The sequence below is a fragment of the Theileria equi genome (genome assembly GCF_000342415.1).
Source record: "Theileria equi strain WA chromosome 4 map unlocalized gcontig_1105471998858, whole genome shotgun sequence".
In the NCBI taxonomy this organism is placed as follows: domain Eukaryota; phylum Apicomplexa; class Aconoidasida; order Piroplasmida; family Theileriidae; genus Theileria; species Theileria equi.
In genome coordinates, this window is record NW_004668224.1 from 80,546 (window position 1) to 102,721 (window position 22,176).

General features: G+C 41.2%; 9 protein-coding genes across 9 annotated transcripts; 5 read left to right on the forward strand and 4 right to left on the reverse strand.

The window, feature by feature from the left end:
• Window positions 1-26: 26 nt before the first annotated feature.
• BEWA_016810 (signal peptide containing protein) lies at window positions 27-855 on the reverse strand (the record flags this gene model as incomplete). Its single annotated transcript, XM_004831398.1, has 4 exons — window positions 27-105; window positions 205-392; window positions 427-534; window positions 691-855. The coding sequence occupies 4 exons, from the start codon at window positions 853-855 to the stop codon at window positions 27-29; spliced, it is 540 nt and encodes a 179-aa protein (XP_004831455.1).
• Window positions 856-2,157: 1,302 nt separating this feature from the next.
• Window positions 2,158-2,970, forward strand: BEWA_016820 (signal peptide containing protein; the record flags this gene model as incomplete). Its single annotated transcript, XM_004831399.1, has 1 exon — window positions 2,158-2,970. One exon carries the CDS (start codon window positions 2,158-2,160, stop codon window positions 2,968-2,970), a length of 813 nt encoding a protein of 270 aa, XP_004831456.1.
• Window positions 2,971-3,522: 552 nt separating this feature from the next.
• Window positions 3,523-6,864, forward strand: BEWA_016830 (conserved hypothetical protein; the record flags this gene model as incomplete). Its single annotated transcript, XM_004831400.1, has 1 exon — window positions 3,523-6,864. One exon carries the CDS (start codon window positions 3,523-3,525, stop codon window positions 6,862-6,864), a length of 3,342 nt encoding a protein of 1,113 aa, XP_004831457.1.
• Window positions 6,865-7,083: 219 nt separating this feature from the next.
• BEWA_016840 (hypothetical protein) lies at window positions 7,084-7,791 on the reverse strand (the record flags this gene model as incomplete). Its single annotated transcript, XM_004831401.1, has 1 exon — window positions 7,084-7,791. The coding sequence occupies one exon, from the start codon at window positions 7,789-7,791 to the stop codon at window positions 7,084-7,086; it is 708 nt and encodes a 235-aa protein (XP_004831458.1).
• A 1,241-nt stretch (window positions 7,792-9,032) lies between these two features.
• On the forward strand, window positions 9,033-10,315 carry BEWA_016850 (hypothetical protein; the record flags this gene model as incomplete). The annotated part of the gene is made up of 3 exons (XM_004831402.1): window positions 9,033-9,794; window positions 9,829-10,191; window positions 10,228-10,315. 2 exons carry the CDS (start codon window positions 9,033-9,035, stop codon window positions 9,850-9,852), a joined length of 786 nt encoding a protein of 261 aa, XP_004831459.1. The 3' UTR covers window positions 9,853-10,191; window positions 10,228-10,315.
• Window positions 10,316-10,326: 11 nt separating this feature from the next.
• BEWA_016860 (conserved hypothetical protein) lies at window positions 10,327-13,344 on the forward strand (the record flags this gene model as incomplete). Its single annotated transcript, XM_004831403.1, has 3 exons — window positions 10,327-10,553; window positions 13,081-13,161; window positions 13,220-13,344. The coding sequence occupies 3 exons, from the start codon at window positions 10,327-10,329 to the stop codon at window positions 13,335-13,337; spliced, it is 426 nt and encodes a 141-aa protein (XP_004831460.1). The 3' UTR covers window positions 13,338-13,344.
• A 33-nt stretch (window positions 13,345-13,377) lies between these two features.
• BEWA_016870 (U1 snRNP protein, putative) lies at window positions 13,378-14,262 on the reverse strand (the record flags this gene model as incomplete). The annotated part of the gene is made up of 1 exon (XM_004831404.1): window positions 13,378-14,262. One exon carries the CDS (start codon window positions 14,260-14,262, stop codon window positions 13,378-13,380), a length of 885 nt encoding a protein of 294 aa, XP_004831461.1.
• Window positions 14,263-14,349: 87 nt separating this feature from the next.
• Window positions 14,350-16,458, reverse strand: BEWA_016880 (signal peptide containing protein; the record flags this gene model as incomplete). Its single annotated transcript, XM_004831405.1, has 1 exon — window positions 14,350-16,458. One exon carries the CDS (start codon window positions 16,456-16,458, stop codon window positions 14,350-14,352), a length of 2,109 nt encoding a protein of 702 aa, XP_004831462.1.
• A 1,254-nt stretch (window positions 16,459-17,712) lies between these two features.
• BEWA_016890 (conserved hypothetical protein) lies at window positions 17,713-21,931 on the forward strand (the record flags this gene model as incomplete). Its single annotated transcript, XM_004831406.1, has 5 exons — window positions 17,713-17,807; window positions 17,985-18,044; window positions 20,079-20,217; window positions 20,252-20,864; window positions 21,660-21,931. Exons 1-5 carry the CDS (start codon window positions 17,737-17,739, stop codon window positions 21,929-21,931), a joined length of 1,155 nt encoding a protein of 384 aa, XP_004831463.1. The 5' UTR covers window positions 17,713-17,736.
• Window positions 21,932-22,176: the final 245 nt, after the last annotated feature.

The following is a 22,176-nucleotide window of genomic DNA, read 5'->3' on the forward strand; positions in this document are numbered from 1 at the left end:
CTATTCAGCATACTCTCAATCATTCATTAATCCTCCCTCACAAGTAGCTCACTGCTTGGTAGTATGGAGTACGTTCCATCATTCATAGACACTCCTGTAGCTAAGCTAAACAGACCCATTACATTCACAAAAACAAGTGTACAGTTCTCAAACTTCATTTAATATTCACACCATCCCTTAGCAACTCTTATCCATCAAACAAACCTGGTAATATACGAATCATTAACATCTGAATTTAGCAAATTCCCGGCTCCCATGCCGAGTGGATTGACAATGTAAAACTGCAAAAAACTATTGACCACCTTGTGCTTGGCGTAGTAGAGTATGTGGTCTAGAATCCTTGAAAACACAGTCTTTAAGACGTCCTCACTTTGCTTCAGCTCGTTGTAGATCTGAAGATCCGTGACATTATTTCCATTCTCTCACCTGATCCTTGACAATCTCCAACCCCTCGTCCTTTTCATCTTCATTCCCCTTCTCCTGTGTCTTTTTCATGAAGGAGGGGATCATGGCGCAGTCTCTACCTCCGCGATTCTGTACATTTGTTGTTAGAATAGACAAGATGAATGAATAAAGTGGAAGGAGAGGAAGAAGGGACAGGAAGTGCCACTTTGAAAGCACTAACGGCATATAGACTGGATAAAAGGTGCAGAATAGGGACAAGTGATCGAGAAGAGGCAAAAAACAAACCTGTAGGAATCTCGTGCCATTGTGGCCATTTTGCGATTTAATTCGTGGCGAACCGTTAAATGTGTGTAAATTTCCAGTGTGTTTGTTTATATTTGCAGTGTATATCAAGTTTCCATGAAGAATTTGCAGCAAAAACAGCAACTTGGCAAGACAAGTCGACTTCATGGTTAAAGCCCCAAAAACGAACCTTTAAATCTCACTATATCATGGCCAAACAAAGGCCATTTATGGATTCCACATGTAATTGACCTCTGCTGCAGAATTTAAAGGAAATGACGAGTGTGTAGGCCAGCCTTCCATCCGCCATGTGAGGTGGCGGCCCATGGCGCTGGTCGTGCCCTCAGACGAGATAAACGCAGCGAATATTTCGGCCTTATGAGCTCTGTAATAGTATCTATTCGTCATGTTAAATGCAGTTTCTACAGTCCAGCCATTTGAGAGATTTTAGAGGAGACTTTTAGTCTGAAGGAAGAAGGAAAACCACCGATTCCCTCCATACTCTACGTCTATTCTCTGTCTCTGGAGCGAGTTTACGAGTTCAATATCGCTACGAGATTCGAAGGTGTGTAGAACAGGCTTCTTCATTGGCCAAAGAATGAGCTTCAGAATGTAGAGGATACAAGAATGTGCTAAATGAGGTCGTAGAATGGTCATTTGCATGGGTATTTGAGCTGGAATAGACGTGTGTGGTCCTGGGACAAACCGTTGTGCGCCAATTCCTTCATACTCTCAGCTATCCTGAGGATTCTACCGGTAGGAATGAATGACTGTAATGAAGAAACGAGGGAAAAGTAGATACTGATGAATAAGGGCTTTGCAAATGTGAACAAAAGGTAGTGTGGATACTGATTGTGGCCATAGACATGACCAATGAACTGTCTATCCTCTCCAATCATTAAATGGAAGGTTAGTCTACACATGCTATAAAGGAGCTCTTGCAACAGTTAAGGAATATACTGGACCAAGGGAATTTCTGGGACATAAAGTGCATGCTCATGAGTAACTAGATGGAACGAAGATTTCTAATGTCAAAAAGACCCATACAGTGGACCCCTAACAATCTTTCTGGATATTCCAGTGTCGCCGTCTATTTTTGGAAGAGACAGTATGATGGACCACTGGTACCAATAATTGGTGGAGGAAAGAAATACCATATTTACAACAGCCCAGGTATTTGGGAAAGTACCTTTACTTCCTTTGCTGGATTAGCTATTGGAGACCCTCCAATGCTCCTTCTGGAATCTCAAAAGGCGAGGAGCCGTCATATGTTTACACATCCTGTACATTAGGATCAGTGAAATTTGCTTTACAGCATGTAAAATCACAACTTTACAGGTAAGACCGGGCTAATGATCTATAAGCCGGCTGCATGCAGCAGTTGTGGTGGATCCATAAACTCCATTTTGGCATCCTTTAGGCTATACTCACCTGATTTATTCATTCACTCATACATTATAGTCTTGAAAAATGAAAACTCTGATACTCGCGCCGTTCCTATTGTCTCTTGGACAGACGATTGTAGGATCTATGGATGTACCCAGGATGGGCAAGATCCTACTCGACCTTGACATTTCTGGAGGTAAACAAAATTATATTACGGTTTCAATGTCCAAGAATTTTCAGAACGGAATTAATTACTCTATTAATAAGTCTGTGTCTCACCAATTTGCTTTGGGAAATATACTGGATAACGGTGAACTTGTGTTCCCCGGAGATCCCACGGTCATGAACAGACACGTATTATTGGTTCCTAGAGAAGATGGTACAAACTACCTCAGGATAATTACAAGATACAAAGAGCATGGTAGCTATCGTACATCTATTCATGAGTTTGTAAGAACTCCTTCCGATCTCCACTACAACCAGATATCTAGAAATCCCTTTGACATTGATATACTAAATCATGATAGCGATGAATTCGTAAGTGCCGAGATTCTAGTTAATTGGCAAAAGCACAATGAGGGTGTAGCAAATGGAAGGGCTACCATGGATACGCCAGAAGATTTGGAGACGATGCCCATGAAGTTTACCATTCAGAAAAACATGCAGGACAAACTGTTCATAGGAAGAGTATTCTTCAATGGCAAAATAGTGGACGACAAAACTGATGGACTATTGAGCAGAGACGTTACCTGGGAGGGAGGACTTGACATGCCAAGGATTATCATTCTGTCAAGATATAATGATGGCACACGGTTACTGATCAGATATGATGTTATATCCGGCGAATTTATAGTTAAAGGTATTAACAAACTTCCTACTTACGAGGCAATGACGTGATGAAGAATGTAGAGCGACCAGAGTCTCACGGGTACCTGGAATATCCGCAAGGATGGAGAATGACAGAGGTACCTAGAAGATCCAAGACGGAAAATATAAGAAAATAGATTCACCGTGACACTCTTTATAAATTGACTAAAAACCGTGCATCTTTCCTAAAACTTGCATATTAAGAGAGACTAATCTTTATAGTTTGTAGATCATGTGGAACTTGTGTAGACAACCATCCATTTACCGGAGATCTTGGCCAAGGGACCGAGGGCCTTTTCCCGCCAAACTCTCTCCCCCTTGACCATAGGCTTTCTCTACTATTAACGTCTACCATTTTGCTGTGTTTATGCCGATTGCATAGTACCATTGGTTACACAAAGCATGGCGATGGGTTCTTGGTATCGAGTGAACTCTGCAGCAGATGGAACAGCAACGAAAAGTCGTAGATCGAGAAACTTTCCATGGCATTAGCATCCGTTGCGGCTGATGAGAGGAAAATATGGACTGGATCCACAACTTCAGATTAAACTTTGTGCCTAAAGTTTACCAAAGAGACGAAACATGAAATCGATCATCGTGCCAGCACTGCTGGCAATCACGGCATTGGCAGCACGTGAAGATGAAATAAAGAGGTTAGATGGAGAGGTGCAATATGCTACTCAAGTTTCGGCTGGGTTGGTCGAGTTATCTGACAAACTCAATCTTGCATGCAATGCACTTAATGATAACATGACCCAGCTGGAAAAACTTTGTGCCAAGGCAAAGGCTAACGGACATTTAGACCACGAAACCATCAAGATCTACAATGAAATACTTCCGGTCATGTCAGTCTGCGCCAATACAAGAAAGGAGTACGATGAACTGAACGAGGTCGCCACCAAAACCGCAGCTGAACATAAACGCTGCATTGATTTTCTTGCGCGTGCAAATGAACAGGAAGCAAAAGTTGAATGTGAAAGGGCAAGGGAACACTTTCTAGAGCTTGAGAGACTAGTGGGACCAAGTAGTTACGTATTCCCAAATTCTGCAAATGTTATTCCAAAGATAGATGCTGCAATCGCCAAGAGTTATGAAATAATAAGGAAATACAGAAATTATGTACAAGAGGGAAAGTGTGATGCCGAGGGATATCGAGGTACTGGCTTGCATGCACCCCTTGGACAAAATGATACCTTTGGCCCAGTCGGGCCGCACGTTGTAGTAAGACCACCGGTTATCACCGTTGAAAACAAGAAGGATGATGAATCAGAATCTCCTGCTGATCCACAAGTAGATGTCAAAAGTAAAACCGTTGAGCACACCAAGGATGAATCGACTGTAAATGGAGCTACTCAAACCTCAAATACGGTGATTACACCACCCCTTCCTTTGTATATTAGGCAAACTCCAATTGCTGTACTCCCACAGGGACCAAAGGTAGACACTGGAGTAGGAAAGAAGGAACAGGTACCAGAACCTAGGGCCCCCGAACAACCTACAGGATTTGATAGTCCACAAAGTAGGGAATCTGAAGCATCAACTGGCCAGGAATCTGTTCCAACACAAGGAGAACAAACGCCTACAGTTTTAAAAAAACAGCGTGCATCTGTACAGGGAGTAGAAAATATAAAAGTGTGGAAAATGGAACTGCTCAAATGGAACAAAGTAGCTATTGAAGTACATAGAGAAGCTTTTAATATGATAAATACGCTTGATGAAGCAAGAAAGATAGTACATGAACTGATTGAGGAATCTAGGCAATTTGTAGCAAATGCAACTGGTAACAAACCCCTTGAGAACTTGTTGAATGATGCAGTGAATTTGCACACAGAATTCGAACAAGAGTTTGAAAACAAGTGCAAGCATCTCGAGGAAATCATGGAGAGATCAGATGATTTAAATAAGAGAATTGTCACTGCGCTATCTAGCGGACCTATGCACGGATATTTGGACCTTTTGAAACATGAAGTGGGAACTGCTACAAGAGTTATTGGAGAACTTCAGGGCCTTTATGGAAACTTGGGTGATGTAAGAGAGTATGCCAGAACCACACTTTCCCATATCAAAGCCATTGCTAGTGATATTGAAAAGATTTTCACAGCACTAGATTCTGAAAGTTCAGATACTGATGAATCGGATGATCAAGCGTCTACTACGGAAGAAACGTCTCCAGAGGAGCAACTCGTTAGATTCCAAGATATACTTCGTGGAGACGCACTGGAAGCCAAGAAGATTACTGAAAGGATGGATGTGGTTGTTGAAAAGATCAAACTCATCATTGAAGAAATCAGGAGATTTGCTCTAGAATCTGGAAATTCTCTAGATAATGAAATTGCAGAACTCTTAGCCTTTGAGCGTGATGTTTTTGAGCATAAAAGGGCAGTTGATATTCAACTGAATCAAATGTATGTAAAATCAAACCTTTCCTTGCATGGAATTAACGAACTTTTGGTTGGTAGAGATGAAGATGTTCTCTCAGAAAAGGTCCCAGAAGTTGAAAAACTTTTACAAGACAACAGAAATTTACTAAAAACCACTAGGAACCTCTCTGATGAGGTGGAAAAGACGTTCCAGGAACTTGATGATAAGATGAGTAGGATCATTAGGGATTTGAATATCAAATCAAATGTACAAGTTGATTCTATAGGTTCACTCAGAGGACACGTACAAGATTCAGAATCTGAACTTGATTCATCAGATGATGAACCATCTGCTACGGAAGATGGTACACTAGATTCATTAGATGATTTGCCTCAATCTGACAATGTACCTACAGTATCACGTGTAGATCTTGTAAACACTGCTATAACACTCGACGGACGATTGAGAGAGAAACTAGAGGTAATATCAACCGCAAAAACAAATGCAGTTGGTAGATATGAGAAGGCAGAAGAGCTATATAATGAATTCATGGCGATATTCTCAAACGTTTCAGATTCAAGGGCTGTGACATTAGCTACAACACATGCAAGTGTGGTACATCACAAGAGTGAAGCCGAAAAATTTTATCATGCCATAGTTGCAAAAACGGGAGCTCTCAAGGCAAGCGTGGATGAACTCTTGGGGAGAGTTGGGGAATGTTTGACAGAGTTGGCTAAAGATGACAATAGCTCCTTCACCCATGATGAGGTGTTTGACACATGCACAGTGGTATTAGATCATGCTTTACAAGCAACGTCACAAAATTTTGACCAAAGTATCGAAGAGTACCTTGGGAAGTTGAACAAGGAGGTTGCCATTATTCGTTCTCTTGTTGATATTACAACAAGCTCAGGAAAATTTCCTGTTAATGGAAATGTTGAACCAAAGAATCATGTAAATTTGGAGAAGCCTGTGGGATCTAATGAGAGACTATTCATGCTAGTGGACCTAAGTGCACTAGACACAGCACGTAATTTTGCCGAAAGCATTATTCTTCCTACCAAGCAAACTGGTGGAGAGGATCATGCAAATATTCAGGGGGAAAGTGTACCAACCAAGAAACTCTCTTCTGAACATTCCAAGGAAGATGACCAAAATTCATTTTCTGATACAAGCCCAGAGCAAAATGAAAAAGAAGACAATGAACCCAGTGGAGGAATGGGCCATGTTCATGTTCAAGAAGAATCCACAAAGGTAGAAGTTGGTGAAGCTTCGGGTACAGCCCATAGTGAAGATAAAAATCCAGAGCAAAGTGAACCTACTGAAAAAGAGGAAAACGCACCAACGGAGCATAAATTCACAGAGGATTCAAATGGTGAAACTCCAATCGAAACCAATGATGAACAAGGTAAAGATCAGGATCAAAAGGAACAGCCAAATCAAAATGTTACGGGGAAAGAACCTGGAAAGAAATTGGAGGATGACGATGACCTTGAAAGTAGCGGATTCAAGACACTTTCGTGCGTTGTAATCACATTCTTTGCAATTTTAATGCAGTTTTAAATTGTTTAATGGATTTACAATACAAATATTACGAGCGTGGCCTATGTGATGAAATTCATACTTCTACTGTACTCAATTCATCCATCATTATCCAGTGCGTTTTAGAGAATATTATAGGGGAACAATATTCTAGAGGGAGTGAGAATATATTCATAAGCATCAATGGATCCTCTAGTAGGTTCCGTCACATTCCGTAACCAAATGGCACTTTACGTATCCTTAAAATAGTTCTAAAAAATCTCGACTCTTTGTGGGCATCTGCCAAATCTGTCTAACCCAAGGATCTCCATTATGACTCGTATAGTACTTATATCCCGCGAAGCCAGCTATTCCGGATACAACGGTAGCTAGACCTCCAAAGACAGTAGGTTCAACCCAAGAAGTTCCGTGAGAGTCATCACGAGAATATCCAAGAGTTTCAGGAAGAGCAGTAGAAGCTTGAGTAGGAACAGGAGTAGGTTGAGGTTGAAGAGCAGGAGATCCTTGAGCAGCTTCAGATTGAGTAGCATTATCTTGAGAAGCATCTATAGCATCTTCAGCCATTTGAGCCACAGGAGTACCTTGTAGAAGAATCTTGGTTTCAGACTCTGTATCAGGAACTTGGTCAGATAGGTCAGCAGCAGGGACTTCCTCACGTTGAACTCCATTCTGTCCATCATGATTTTCAGGGACTTCGCTCTTTCCACTAGCTTCATCTACCTTAGCAGCAGAGAACATAATCTTGTCAGCAAGTTCAAGGGTTAGACCTAATCCAACTGTACCACCGTTCCAAACCTCTTCTGCACCGTTTACAATCTTTGTGAGTTTGAAACTGTCTCCAGGAAGAACCATTCTGGTCTGGACATGATCGTAATCGTACTCGAAGGATTTACCAATGGATACAGTAGGACTGGCTAGATCAAGAGTAGCATCATTTCCTCCAGTCATATTAGTAGATGGCCTTGTATAACTACCCCTTGGTCGATCACTAGGGTCGTTGTCAAGATCTTCCGGCTTCTGGTCTCCCTTCTTTCCATCTCCACCATGACATAGTTCCACAAGAAGGAACAGATAGAGTATGGCAAAAACCTTCATCCTCCTCCGAACCTATACAGAATGAAACGGAAGTGTACTCTTGTTTGCAAAAGTTCTACGGCGTGGAAGGCTTCTGAAGAGAACCATTCATGCACACCCCACCCTAACGTGTTCCGGAGGAAGAAGAGGATACTGAGGGGATAACCACTACTTTCATCTTTCATCCATTTACAAAAAATAAGGTGTATGGTAGGAATAAAATGGGTCTACCGTAAGAGAGTTGTTTCTCATATGAGCGAGATTCCTTCTTCATGGGTACTCGTATTGTTATTCACAGCCCACCTTCCATCCATAAGTTTTACGGGGAGCTTTCCTCTAAAGGTCCCATAATAAGAGGGTTTTATTGTGTATTCATCAACGGAGCAAATTAGTTCGTCTTTCTCCTGTCTCTCCATTCCGATATTTGTCTTAACCAGAGCTCAGTGTTGTACATTTCATTATATTTTCTCCGTCGCAATAGTTTCCTTTTCGCTATAAAGTGTCTGTATATGCTCAACCATGTCAGATTCCCAGAAGGCAGGATTCCCGCAAGTTACTTTAATCTCCTGGGTGCTCATATCCTCACCATCCTTTTGCCTATGTAGCCACTATGAAGTTTCCTCACACTCTCCTCGCAAACTCTTGCCAAGAATAGTCCAGAAAATGGTTCCAGGATAGTATGGTTACCTTGTTACAAGCATGGAAGAGGGGCATGATACTCATACTCTGCCATTGTATATGATAAAAAAAGTGTATTCCTGTGGTATCCAGCACGACAAAGCTTGCGCTTTTAAAGATGGTTGTGCATGCTGACTCCATTGTGCGACTAGGGATGCTGTGGATTCTAAAGACATATGGTCTATGGACATATGCCTAGCACTTCCATACTCCCTGGTGATTGTCTATACTCTCATACTGATCACTGCGTTCGCCATAAAGCTCCCTCCGGCTAAAGCCTATGGTCGCTCTAGTCCTCCGCTTTGCTACGGAAATATAGTCGTTCATTCGCCCATGCCCACTCCGTTCGCATTATGCTCATCGGTCTCCCCGTCTGTCTCGTTCATCACCTGTACGCCAAAGATGCGACATAGATCCGTAAACCAGATCCTTTAACAATGACATCCATATACCTTGTAATTTCCGTAATAATTGTCTCCATTGAGCTCCTGGAGGCGGTGGATCCCAACGGAGCACCTCAGGGGAGCCCTGAATCCGACCACCCCGCTCCCAGTGGCCAAAATCCGCCTATAAACGACAGTCCAGCATCAAATGACGGTCCTGTAGAGCCAGACGATGAGGAGGTGGACGACTACCAGATCACGATGCCGCAAAAGGGCGACACATCCGACTACATCGACAAGGACGAGGAGGGAGACGACGAAAGTTTTGATTTTGAGGGCGACTACCGCAACTTTTTTGAGGTTGACGTCATCCCCGACGGAGGCGAAGGCACCACGAGGCGACCAGGACAGCAGGACATTTTTATCGTTCAAGGCGCTGGATTCTCAGGTATAAATCGTCGTTATAGTGACAATTACGGTACAGATCGCGTCAATCAAGGGCCAGGTATAGGCAGCGGAAGGCCTAGCATCAGTTTCAGAGAGTTTATGGGCCTAAGCAACAGTACGGAGCGAAGGAAACGAGGATTCAGTGAGAGCGGCTGGCTACATGAAGATATCGACGAGGAACTTGAGAAACTTAAAGGTGGACTCGTAAACGTAGAACTCAGCGATTTGGAAGAGTATGACAAGAAGTTGAACGCCCAGGTCGCTGACAACAATCGAAACCCTCTGATAAACCTACCGGAAAGAGCCGAGAACTTGCCGAGACTCCAAGACCAAATTCAGCATTTAGAGGTTCCAGAGAGACAGCCACAGGTATCCACAGAGCCCAGTGAATAATTGGTTGTAGAATATCCTGCGCAACGCTTATTGACCCCCGGAAGCCGGCTGAAGAAGATTCTCAAGTTTTCAGAGACGACTCAAAATAGGGGAAGAATTTCCTATCTTGTTTACGAGCTACAAGGGGACAGTCTACCCTGGCCCATAAAAGTACCACAAAGAGATTAGCAGGACCCATCTGTTGCATTCCGTAAAACTACAACTCGGAGAAGCTGCAATAGGCACAGGTTTCCCAGTGGAGGTAGCTTCACAAGTGAGCATAAATTAGTCTGCATAAACAACAAGAGACAAAATGCAAGGACTGCTTGTACCCCTCAAGAATATTGAAGACGCCAAAAAGTGTCCCAAGGGCATATTCAGACCACCTCATATTGTAAGTTTATCCATCCATCTAATCCATTTTCTCTAGTACTATCCGACGGTGGGAGACCATGTGATTGGGATAATTACGGCAAAGAATACAGATTTTTACACCCTAAACATTAGAGCATTGTGCGAGGCAGTGATAATGTCCATTGAGGATTTTAGAGGGGCAACCAAGAGGAACAAACCAGAGTTGAATGAAGGCGACGTTATATTTTGTCAAGTAACTCGCCACTACCCACGCTATGAAATGCCAACAGAAGTATCATGCATAGATGCAGATTCAGTCAAACAGTGGACTACCAATGAATGTTACTTTGGGCAGCTCATGGATGGAGTCACATTTGATGTGCCAATCACATATGCGGTCTCGTAAGTCTTTGCATGCAGTATGGATGAGTGTAATGGGTCTATGGTGTAGCTAAACTAGTCTTTATGGATGATGGAACGTACTCCATACTACCAAACAGTGAACTAGTTGTGAGGGAGGATGAATAGAGTGAATGTGGATGAATGACTATACAGTGCTATGACATGATTTGAAGTAACTAAGGTGGGAGAATAGAATGTAGCATTATGAATGTCTACCATCGACATAAAGAAGAAATGTCCATACGGAGAGAAAAGAGGTCCACAAGGAAAATGCAACTGTGTCGGATATTTTGACGCTGCTATAACTAATGTATACACTCCTACTGAGGATAAACATTTCAAGGTATGTCATCATAAGAGTAATGTACGGAATATCTATAACATAAAATATAATGGAGAAGAACTTGAATACGCGGATGGAGGATCTAACCTTATTGGTAAAAACAGTGGGATAACTGATGTATATGCCTACTATAGCGCTAAATATGACAAAAATGATGAGCACATAGACAAACCTCTTTTACTTAGAATCCAAGATGGTGGTAAGAATCACTGGTATGAAAATGCGGATGCAGATAATAAAGGAGAACATAAAGACAAACCAAACACTAAATGGAAGAATATTGATGGTAGCCAGTTTTATAATGGATATGATCCGACTGACAATCTTGAGAAAAAGCTCAATGAACTTACATGCAAATTCTATAAGCTTCATTTCGTTGATATTTCTGAGGATGGTAATTACTCTTGTCAACTTTGTGGACAATATGAGGTTAAAGTTTCTAAGGAAAGCTTTGCCAATAGATATACCAAGTACAAGCATGAATACACTAGTGACGTAAACGTTGTGAACTACAAAGACACAAATCTTGAGTGGAGAGGTAGTGAATATGATGAAAACTATGACCCTCTTACACTCGACCAACAAACTCCTCATCTCACAGTATATTACTGGGATGCAGACATAGAACGTAAGAGACCCCTACTCATGGAGGTATATGCTGGAAGTACGGAAGTAACCGCTTTGGGTATGCAAATTTCTCTTGGTAATGATGGAAAAGCAGGCAACAAGGAATGGAGTATGATAGGGCTGGACCCTGCATCTCCAGAGATGCTCCACAGACAAAAATGTAAACTTTTCAGACCAGTGATCATAGATGTTTCTGAACAAACTGACTATGATAACCCATACTGTGTAACCTACGGTCATGGTTTTCCTAAGGATATACAAGTTATTACGCATCCTCTACTTAATATAAATGAATTTACTGCCTTTCAGCACACTTATGGAGGAAATAAGACATTTGCTGTAACTGGTTTCACGGATGGACCTAAGCTAGGCGAGAACGAGTCTCCAATATGGGAGGTTGAGAAAGTGGTGGTTTTATTTGAGAAGTGTGATAGTGTCAACACACCTTTCCTTGTTCATGTTCAGAGTAAAAATGGAACAACTAGAATGTGGTACAAGAACTCTGGCCCAAATGGCGGTGATGAGTGGAAAGAATATAAGTCTGACAAGTTAGATAAAGAACCTTTACGAAAAGCTTCTAATGATGATCTTGAGGGTGTTCTCAAGGATATTAAGAATGATATAAAACTTCAATGTCCTGGCACTCTTAAACAATCACCTCAACTTACTCCTGAACTTTCCGTTGTTGGAAGTGGTCCTGGAGACGCTGAAGAGAAGACTGAAGGTAAAGGAGAGCTATGTAAAGCGGTTGATGCTCTTATCGAGCTTGGACTAGGCAAAGAAGGTCTTGCTGAATTGGTTGCCGGAGATGTTGCTACTGCAATGGATTGGGAGATGAAACACCTGAAGCTAAAGGATGCTCTTAAATGGTCTAGCGATGCTATTGAATATATTACTTCTGCTCTTGCTCCTAAAAAACCCCAAGATAAACCTGCTGAACAAAAGGCTGCTGGTCTTAATGGTGGAGTTACTCATGAATCTAAACCTGCCACTGCTGGTGCTGATAGTGTTAGAGAAGTTGAAACTAGAGCTGATACAAGGGAACATGAGGGACTCCCTAAACCTGAACAAGCTGCTTCTCCAGAAAAAGATACTAAAATTACTGATTCTGAACCTGAACAAGCACAAAAAGCTGTTGCTCAATCTTCTAGAACTACTCAACAACATGTTACCGAAGATGGTGCTACTGCTGCTCAAGAAGCCTTAGCCCCTTCTGGTGGAGGCTCTACTCCTACTAATCCTGGTATAGCTATAGGAGTACCTACTGGCATTATTGGTACTTCTGCCTTGGCTTGCTTTGCGGGATTTAAGTTCTATACGAAATATAAGGGAGACCCTTGGGTTAGACAGATTTAGGAGTCTATGGATTCTCTACTATAAGGCATCACTAACCATAGATTTCAGACAGGAATAACACAGAATGTTAGGTCACAATGACACATTCATACAGAGTACTACCATTCCAAGGACTAAATCTGCATACAAAATACAGACTTACCATTGCATTCACTTAATCTCTCCAACTTTTTTCAACTATTCACTAACACTTTCATTCAGGTTATCTAGGGACAAATGTTACATTCTAAAAAAATGTGCCAGTAAACTAAAGTTTGAAATTGCCGTTGGATTAAACGGAAGGTAGGTTATCTGCAATTTGTACACCTAATTCGTTACAATTTACACAATAAATTTGCAGAGTATGGGTAAAAGGTTCAAACATTCAGGAAACCTTGCTCGTTGCACGATTTATAAAGAGATCATATGGTTGTTCGGTGGCTCAGATTGAAGCACTGTTTACAAAACTGTTTTCTTAATATACCTTGTACAAATAATACAATGTTTAACAATTATAATTCAATGCTTTGCGTAGCTTATTGAAATCATGGTTCCGTTAATTGTCTGACCCTGAAGTGTCTGCATAGCATATCCAGAATTCATGTCATTGTCAAAGTCCACAAAGGCCACTTTACGTGCAGGGATGACTCTAGCTTCAATATACCCTGGCATGCGACAAAACAGTGAAATTACATCGTTTGTAGTAACACCCTCTGGCAAAGATTCCACGAATAAGGTACGATTAGGAATAACTGGCGCAGAAAAACCTCCTCTCCTTTGCGCATTTGCACCTTTGGCGCTTTGAATTGCTCTTTTAGATGCCAAAGCAAGTTCCGCAGCCCTAGCCTGTGCAGCTGCAAGCGCCTTTGCGGTTTCTGGGTTAAATTGCGATACTCCATCTTGATGTGGGATTGCATGGGCCATTCCATCAAGGTTTCCCGTGATAAAATCTCTCTGCATTTCTTTAAATAAAAGCCTCTGCTTCTCTTCCCTTTCTTTTATTGCTCTAGGCTTCTTTGGTCCCTTTTCTCTCTCTTTAAATGTTCCATCTGCCTTGGAAATTAAATCGCTCTTTTCAAGTGCAAAGTTTATATGCATGGCATGGCCATGGTACATGTGTCCTTGCAATTCCTCCATAGCCTTTTTCGCACTCTCTATGTCGTTGTAAATTATCCAAGCCTGTCCCTTGCGCCAGAATGAAGACATGGCAACAATGTCAAGTATAGTGCCGTACTTTGAAAAAAGGTCCTGCAGATCCCCCTTTAAAACATCCAACTTAACGCGATCGTTCAAATTTTTTATATAGAGAGTTTGGTTCGGCGGTATACTCTCGTCTGCCTCAACTCTTTGAGTATACAAGGCCTGCTTTGCAGCCTTGGTACTGGTAGGCAACACAGTGGCCATGTTGTCTGAATATAAATGTAATTATGAAGGAATGACAATGGTGAATGTAGTTGGCGTTGGCTACCATCAGCTGAACCATGGAGAAATTTAGCTCGATATTATGTCATCGGCCAGAGAATTGTCAATATGTGTAACTAATCCAGCAGAGGTATCCGAAACAAAGTCTTCTAGTGCTATTTCCACCCATTTCTCAGCGTCTTTTTTAAAGAATTTGTGTTCAGATCCTTCTAACGTTCTGATTTTCATACGAACCAAGTATGGTAGCTCATCCTTGAAATAAAGGTAAGCAAATAAACAGTGTTTGTTATTTTCAGCCTTCCATAAGGTATGCTCACCATGCACAACTAATATAGCATGATTTCCAGGTTTGGGGATCAGAGCACGAACCTGAGTATCCAAAATCGTAACGTTAAATATGTTGCATTCTGCAGTTTCATTTTCATCCCCTAATATAATGGTAAACTCTCCCTTCTTTGGTGTAAAACTCTTCAATGTCTTTATTTTTTCACTATAGCATTTCTTAGACCGTGGCCAAAGACCGTTCTTATGTTTATAGTACTTTTTGGATATACTATCCTTTGATTTTACAACAACAAGGACAATTTCCGGTTGGCCATCTTTGTTAAGATATGCTTTTGTGTATACAAATTCTTCACCGGGCTTAGCATTCCAAATCTCCGAACGGATATTAACGAGCTTTGTAATGACGCAATTTAGCGGGATTGTCCACCTTGTTTGAACGCCTTCACAGTTATAGTTGAAGGACTTACAACTTGTATAGTCGGGAAATTGAAGGTTAAGTGTAGTTAAATCTGATGTTGCGTACAAATGTGTAGGGGTTGTAGGTGAAGTCTCTGAAGCCAATCGCTTGGCTGGTTCTTCCTGTGCTGTAACTAATTCTTTTGGTTGAGGTGAATACATAGTTGGTGTAGGGATTCCATCCGGTTTCCTTGGTTCAGTTCTAACCTTTGGTCTGACTACGGCTGGTTCGAACACAGGTGATGTACACTCAACTTCACTAAATACATCATAATATGATGAACTTGAGGATTTTCCAGGTTCACTATCCAATGACTCTGATCCTGAAGCTATTTTAGTTTCCAGTACATCTTTTCTCCATGTATCTATTCCATGAAGATCTTCAGAAGCTCCGCGAGACGACTCTGAGGCTTCAGAACGTTCCGTGGAAGCTTCGGGTTTTGTTGGTCTGGGAACTCTAAAAGAATGTGTCCTAAATCTGAAGGATCCTATTCTCTTTCCGATACGGCCAAGCTTCCTACCAGTATTGGTGGTGGTATCCTTTGATGGCGATGTAGTCGTGAAATCAATTTTCTGTGGGTCCTTTCCAGAATCTCCATGGGCTCCTGCTTTATCATCAGATTCGTGGCAAATTGATGGCATAACTTCATCATTGGTAGTATCATCTTCTCTTGAATCTCCCCAAGATTCGTCAGCATTCTTGCCAATATATATGTGGTCCACATGTCCATGATCTTTGATACTAAGGATGACAAACGATGGTTTCTCATTTTCAAAATAGAGATCGCAAGCAATACACCTCTTGTCTCCAGTAGAATTCCATACAAGGGAAGTCCCATAAACAACTTTGGTAGATGTATAGCCAGGATTGGGAAAATAAAATCGCACCTGAGATCCTACTATGTTAGTCGCAAATATATTACATTCTCTGTTACTTTCTGACTCCACAAGGTTAAATATCATATCTTCGTCCGATGATATTGGTACCTTTAGCTTATTAATTTGCTCAGTAAGATCATCGCAGTTTTTCCATCTACCAACGGCCCTTAAATAATTTGCATGCTTTACACCACTGCGGTTACTCTTTGTAACACTTACAATATGAGGTTTTCCATTTTTCATGTATATCTTGCAGTATTCAAATTTTTCATAGGATCGGATCATCCATATGGTAAGCAACGACTGGAGAACCTTTATCACAGTAACACCCTCATGTGGAACAATAATCTGGGTATGAACTCCGTCATAATAGTATTCATTAAATGAAAACTGGCTAGGGTCAAGTTTATCAATGTCAAGAGTTATACCAGTAGGATTTTTTGGAGGTTCTTTTGAAGGAGCAACTCTAGAGGATTCTTCTCTCTTACTTTTTTCGTCATCTGCAGACCAAGAAATCTGCAGTATTAAAAGTATGTATAGTATGGAAAATAGTTCCATTGATTTAAGATTGTCAAAACACAAGTGTTCCTGTAAGGATTATCCACAAGCGTTCCATCAAGCACTCAAAACTCCAACCATGCATGCACAAATCTGGAAATGGTTTGGTGTGGAAGCGCGTAAATGTGGCAATAGTGTCTAAATTATAAAGGATAAAACTGTGCCACACTTGTCCTTCTGTACGTCAAATAGCCACACTGTACTTCTACACTTGCATACCATTTCTAAAATTCACACTAATTATCATAGTGTAAGGTTACTAAAAACCCATCCATAGTATCCGTGGTTTCACATTTATAGTTGCAAAATTTGAATAGTAAAAACTCCTCTATGAATCCCTCAATCAGACTAGACAGTGCATAATCCTCTAGGTATTTTCTCATCCAAACGCTTGCTACCTATCAAACTGCACTGTCACGTAATAAAACCATCCAGACATGCACTGGAATAGAGAGGATGAATAAGGTGTAGGAAACTGGTCCTGCAAGTTTCGTAGAGCTACAGTGTAGATTCCACTCCATAATGTCAGATGAACATCCCAGGATGTCGTGGAGCCTATTTCTCTGGAATACGTTCATAATCATTATACAGGTCTGGTAGACTCTACAAAGCCTTCATTTCCCATTCTCCGGAGCCTTTTCTTCACATCTCTTCATTCCTACAACTTTTGCTCCCTCCTTCCACCAACTTGGCACGAGGCTCTTTTGGAGCAAATGTCGGCTTTCCGTAGACCTCACAGAGTATCTGCCGGATGTACTCTGAGAGTTACATTCACAGCTACTATCATAGGCTCCATGGCTCATCACTTTGCCTTTATATCCTCTCATTAGGTTCGCATTCGCTCCATCCTCCATTGTCTGGCACTTATGCCATTTATCCGATAGAATAATCCATAATCTACATCCCTCAACCAAATTATCACGGCAACTCTTCACATATAAAGAGTTTAGAGAAAAGGGTCACCGCTTGGCGTTCCGTTGGCCATGTAACGCGGAAATTTCCTCGGATTCACCCTTAATTTTCCTCTATATCTAATATTCCAGGTACCTCTGTCCTCCATTGGGTCCTAGAGATGCCACCGGGGCGACTAGGAATCGCCGATCGGTTCGCCGTGCCAATTACATTCACCGTAGCATAAATTCCACACATTAAACTTACCTACACGTTTGTAAATTGAAAGCCTGCCAAATCTGCGAAAATTTCAACTGGAAGCTGAACGTGGAAGGCGGAGCTCCACACGGGGCCTTCACTTGGAATTTAAAGTCGACGAGGACAGAAATGGCGCCAAAAGGCTCTGACTTTGCCGTTTTCAAGCGAGTAGGGATACCCTCGGCGGTTTTAAAGAACAGGTAAGATGAAACTGTGACCAGGAAGCACAGCCAAGATCTTGTGGCTCACTAGACTCCCATCATGAGCAACTCTGAGGAGTTTATCCCCTTAATCTCCTTGTGTGTTTCCGCGAGAATCATCATGAGGATGAAATCTCCATTCCTCTTCAACTTGCGGGAATTAATACTAACTCGTAGGAATAAAGACAAGAGGCTCGATAAGAGAAGTGCGACTGGCTATCGCAGAATAGAACAAACGTTTGTTTATACATTTCTATGAGTATGCCGTTTGGAAGAGGAGTTGGACGAGGATTTATGTTTAGAATGGATTGTTTACAGAGGGAGCCTGGTATGCATACTAACAAAGGCTCTAGCCGAGGGGAGTAATGGCGAGTTCACTGTAATGTGGATGAGCATAATGCGAACAGAGTGAGCATGAGTGACTGAAAGGAGCTCTTCTGTCTAGTAGATTCTTCACTGTGCAAGTATGACTGTAAGGAATACTAAAACAGGTGACCTACCGATGTCGTAGACTAGGTAGTATATCACTATGGAATGAGTGTAATGAATGGAAGAGTGATACGAATTCATCCGTAGATGAATGATTTACCATTAGGATATGCCAAGCATCGAGTTGTACAATGCAACAACAGCAAGATGGGAGACTGTGTCCATAGTGAAGTGAAGGAGTATAGGCAATCACTAGGGACTATGATATGCTAAGCATTGATGCCTATTCTGGACTCCGACCGTCTTTCATGAGCACACTGTTAGCTCATTTAGAAACCAGAGAAGGTATCAGCAGATGGAACTATTAGTTACCTAAACATGGACACTTATGATACTACCATGATGACACCTATGAAACCTTAAGGATGTGAGCTACTTAAACATGCATCTTGAAATGACAAGGAATACTGGAACACTAAACTCCCTAGTAGAGAATGGAGGAGTATCTTCAACTTATGGCCAATGATATGGTATATAATGGTGTGAACGACAGGTAAGATTACAAGATGACAGATGGCAGAGGATGGAAGTACCACTCAAAAATGGGCCATGTTTATGGCAGGGCTGACTCTGTTGCAGTCTCTCCGTGTGGCTTTAACTGGAGCAAAGTTTGCAATGGATAGATTTAAAATTCCGCAGCAGTATGCCAGTTCTTTCATTAACATGGTCCATAATCCTATGGAACTGGCAACGTTTACTGGAATGGCTATTGTAACTGTTACAGCACTAAAGACAGGTGGCTCAAAGGACAACAAGGATTTTTTCACAGTTCTGGCCATATTTACTAACACAGCACTATGCCTATCATTCACTTTACTTCTCTATGCATTCACTTCCGGAGGAGAGCAGGGAAATCTCACCTTTTACTATTGGACTATCGTCTTCGTCTCATTTATCTATGGACTTAATGTGGCAGCTGTAATGACTGTTGGTAGCGACAATGCCGCCTTTTTCAATATGGGAATTCCTCTCTCTGGTATTCAGGTTTGCATTTACTACTACGTCTTCACTAAGTTGTCTGAGAGGTATAACTGGTCAAATGTTAGTTACTGGATTATATTCTGGCAGCTTATCATTGCGATGTTTATATCACTCATCTCCGCTATAGTATGGAATACTGCTCAACCTTCCATTGGACTTGCTGCTGTTGGTGGAGCTGTTGGTCTAGGGTCAATCGTCTCTTCTGTTTTTGGTGGATCCGCTGCAACATTTTTTGGAGGATGGAAACTCTATAATCGCTATAAAGGAGATCCTTGGGTTAGACAAATATGAGACTCTATGGAGGTACTCTAGATACTAGCTTGGGTACTGAGTTCATTCGGTTATATATTCCAAGAAGCTAGAAAATTACTTACTGAAGCAGTTAAAGTGGTTGATATCCCAAAAACTGATTCTGAACCTGATCAAGAACAAAATCCTCTTTCTCAATCCCCTGAACGAACTTCTCAACATGACTCACTTGACCAAGCTCCTCAACCTAGTCCTGCTGCCGGAGCTCCTCCTGATCCTGCTCAACTTCCTGCTTCTACTCTAACTGAAGGTGGTAAAGGAAAAGACTCTGATTCTGATATACCTGGTACTGATTATGTTGGTGATAGTACTACTGAAACTACTGACTCTTCTACTCTTACTTCTCTTGTTCAACTCTAAAAGGTCCATTCTAAAGACTATTCTCCTAAAAACCATTCTTTCATGGCTATACTCCGTCCTATCATAAAATCCGCATATACCACTCTAATTAACATTTTTATTATTCACATTCCTTCAAATACATCTTTACAGAGAGGAATCTGATGCGCCTTCGGAAACGAAATATAGGGACCGTGCTTTGGAGCGTAGTCAATTGAAAGATGAATATCTCAAAGTGGAGGAGGAGTATCAGCTTCTCAAAAAACAAACTGAGGAAGAATCCCGTTATATGGTATGTCTAGCAAATGTTCTACATCTATTCTCAGGGAGGAGATGAAGAACACACTCACATGGTAAAGGGTCTTGATTATACCCTTTTGAATAAAGTAAAGAGCAATCTGGAAAAAACTGATGTCCACGCATCAAAGGAAACTCAGGATGAGGATCCGGGTATGGGTCATACAGACCTTGGATTCTACATTTACAAAAACTTTTTTTATCACACGAATCTCCACAACCGGCATTTCAAAGAAAAAATAGATAATACCGTGGAACTTTTAAAAAGAGGCCATAAATTTAAAAAGAATCGCAATCATGGGTACTTTTATGTCTACAATTTAAAATTGGAACCCGAAGAAAACGACGTGCCTACAATGACAATTTCTAGTGAGTCTGATACCAATGTTCCGAAAGTTTTGAATACTTACCGAGACAATAGAGTGAAAACAGAACTAATGGAGGCCTTTACCTGGCATGCCGAAAATCGCAAAAAGAAACGTGAGGATAGATTACCATTTAGACCAGCAAAGGATGAACCTATGGCCAACGTTGATGATGGCGATGACATTTTTGAAAATGCTGGAGAATACAAGAGTGATGAGTATAACCTGGATGCTATAGAAAAATTGAAGGAAAATGAAAGATATTTTGAAACACAAGGTAAGCTCATAGTTTTAAAGGAAAAGGGAAATCAAATATGGTGTCTATATAAGTGGAATTTTGTTTATTCGTTTCCAATTTTCCATTGTTGTAAACTTGCTTCTATCTGTGCTTATCCTCTGCTAACACCGGTTGAGGCACTGAATGGAAAGATATTACTGAGAAAGAATTTAATGGTAAATTTATGACAATGGTCAGTGGATCCGGAAAAGATATTTCTCTAAATATTACAAGTCCGAATAGACTACTGCATAAGTCCTTCTACTATTCCTTTGCTGGCAATGCTGTTCAACTCGTTGTTCCAAAGCACGACATAACGGTTGCCAAGTTGGTGAATGGAAGTGAGACTGTACTCTTTCCACTGGAGAGATTCCAATATGCCAACTCTTACCTCGGAAAATATGGTACACCTGAAATGGTATTGGTTACTCCCAAAACGTCAATTCCAGCAAAGACATTACATAGAGCTCAAGAGTGGAAATTGTTGGAATGTACTTGGAACTATGAAGAAAAGATTGAGAGCTTAGTAGATCCTGCTAAATGTATTTCCAAATTTGAGAATTTGTCAATAACACACGGAAACTTCTAAACATAATGCAGTACATTCTGCCAGTAGGCAGTACTAGAGAAACACTCTCTTGTTTTATGCATGTTTGTAAGGACTTCCACGTAATACCCTTCCGCACCGTACAAAGTACTACGGATGTGGACCACGAATTTAACCAACTATAGCACCCTCTGATTTCCCGTAAACCTAAATCTTCAAACCCTAACAACTCTCATACGCATATATAGAAGTTGTCGATGAAACTGTTGACTACAGTCTTCCTATAAATCTGCTCCTAAAGAGAAAGGCAACGAATAAAAAGAAAGACGGTTACGACGAATGTTATCCTGACTTCGATGACATGGATAGTGATGATGATGTTGCCACTAAAAAGAAGAAAAAGGGGAACAAAGAGTGGAAGGAGGTTCAAAAGGTTATGGAAGGAAAGACGATGTCGATTGGAGAACTCGAAGGGATTAGTCAACAAAAGAGGGGATACGCCAAGGTCATCCCGCAGTAAATCACGCAAAGTTCCCTTCTTTTGTCATAAAAACTGCGCAGAGTAATTTCAAGTCAGCTCATGCTAATCTGAGGAAATATAAATTGTATATCCTTGTACATGCATTCTGGATAAAATTTTAGAGGATTCTCCTCACAGCCATATTGACGGATTTTGCTGCATTGGCAATTGATGTGTTTAGACGCTACGTTCTAAAATAACCCACACAACAGAGACAGAATCTCGTCGTGTTGTTGATGTAAAAT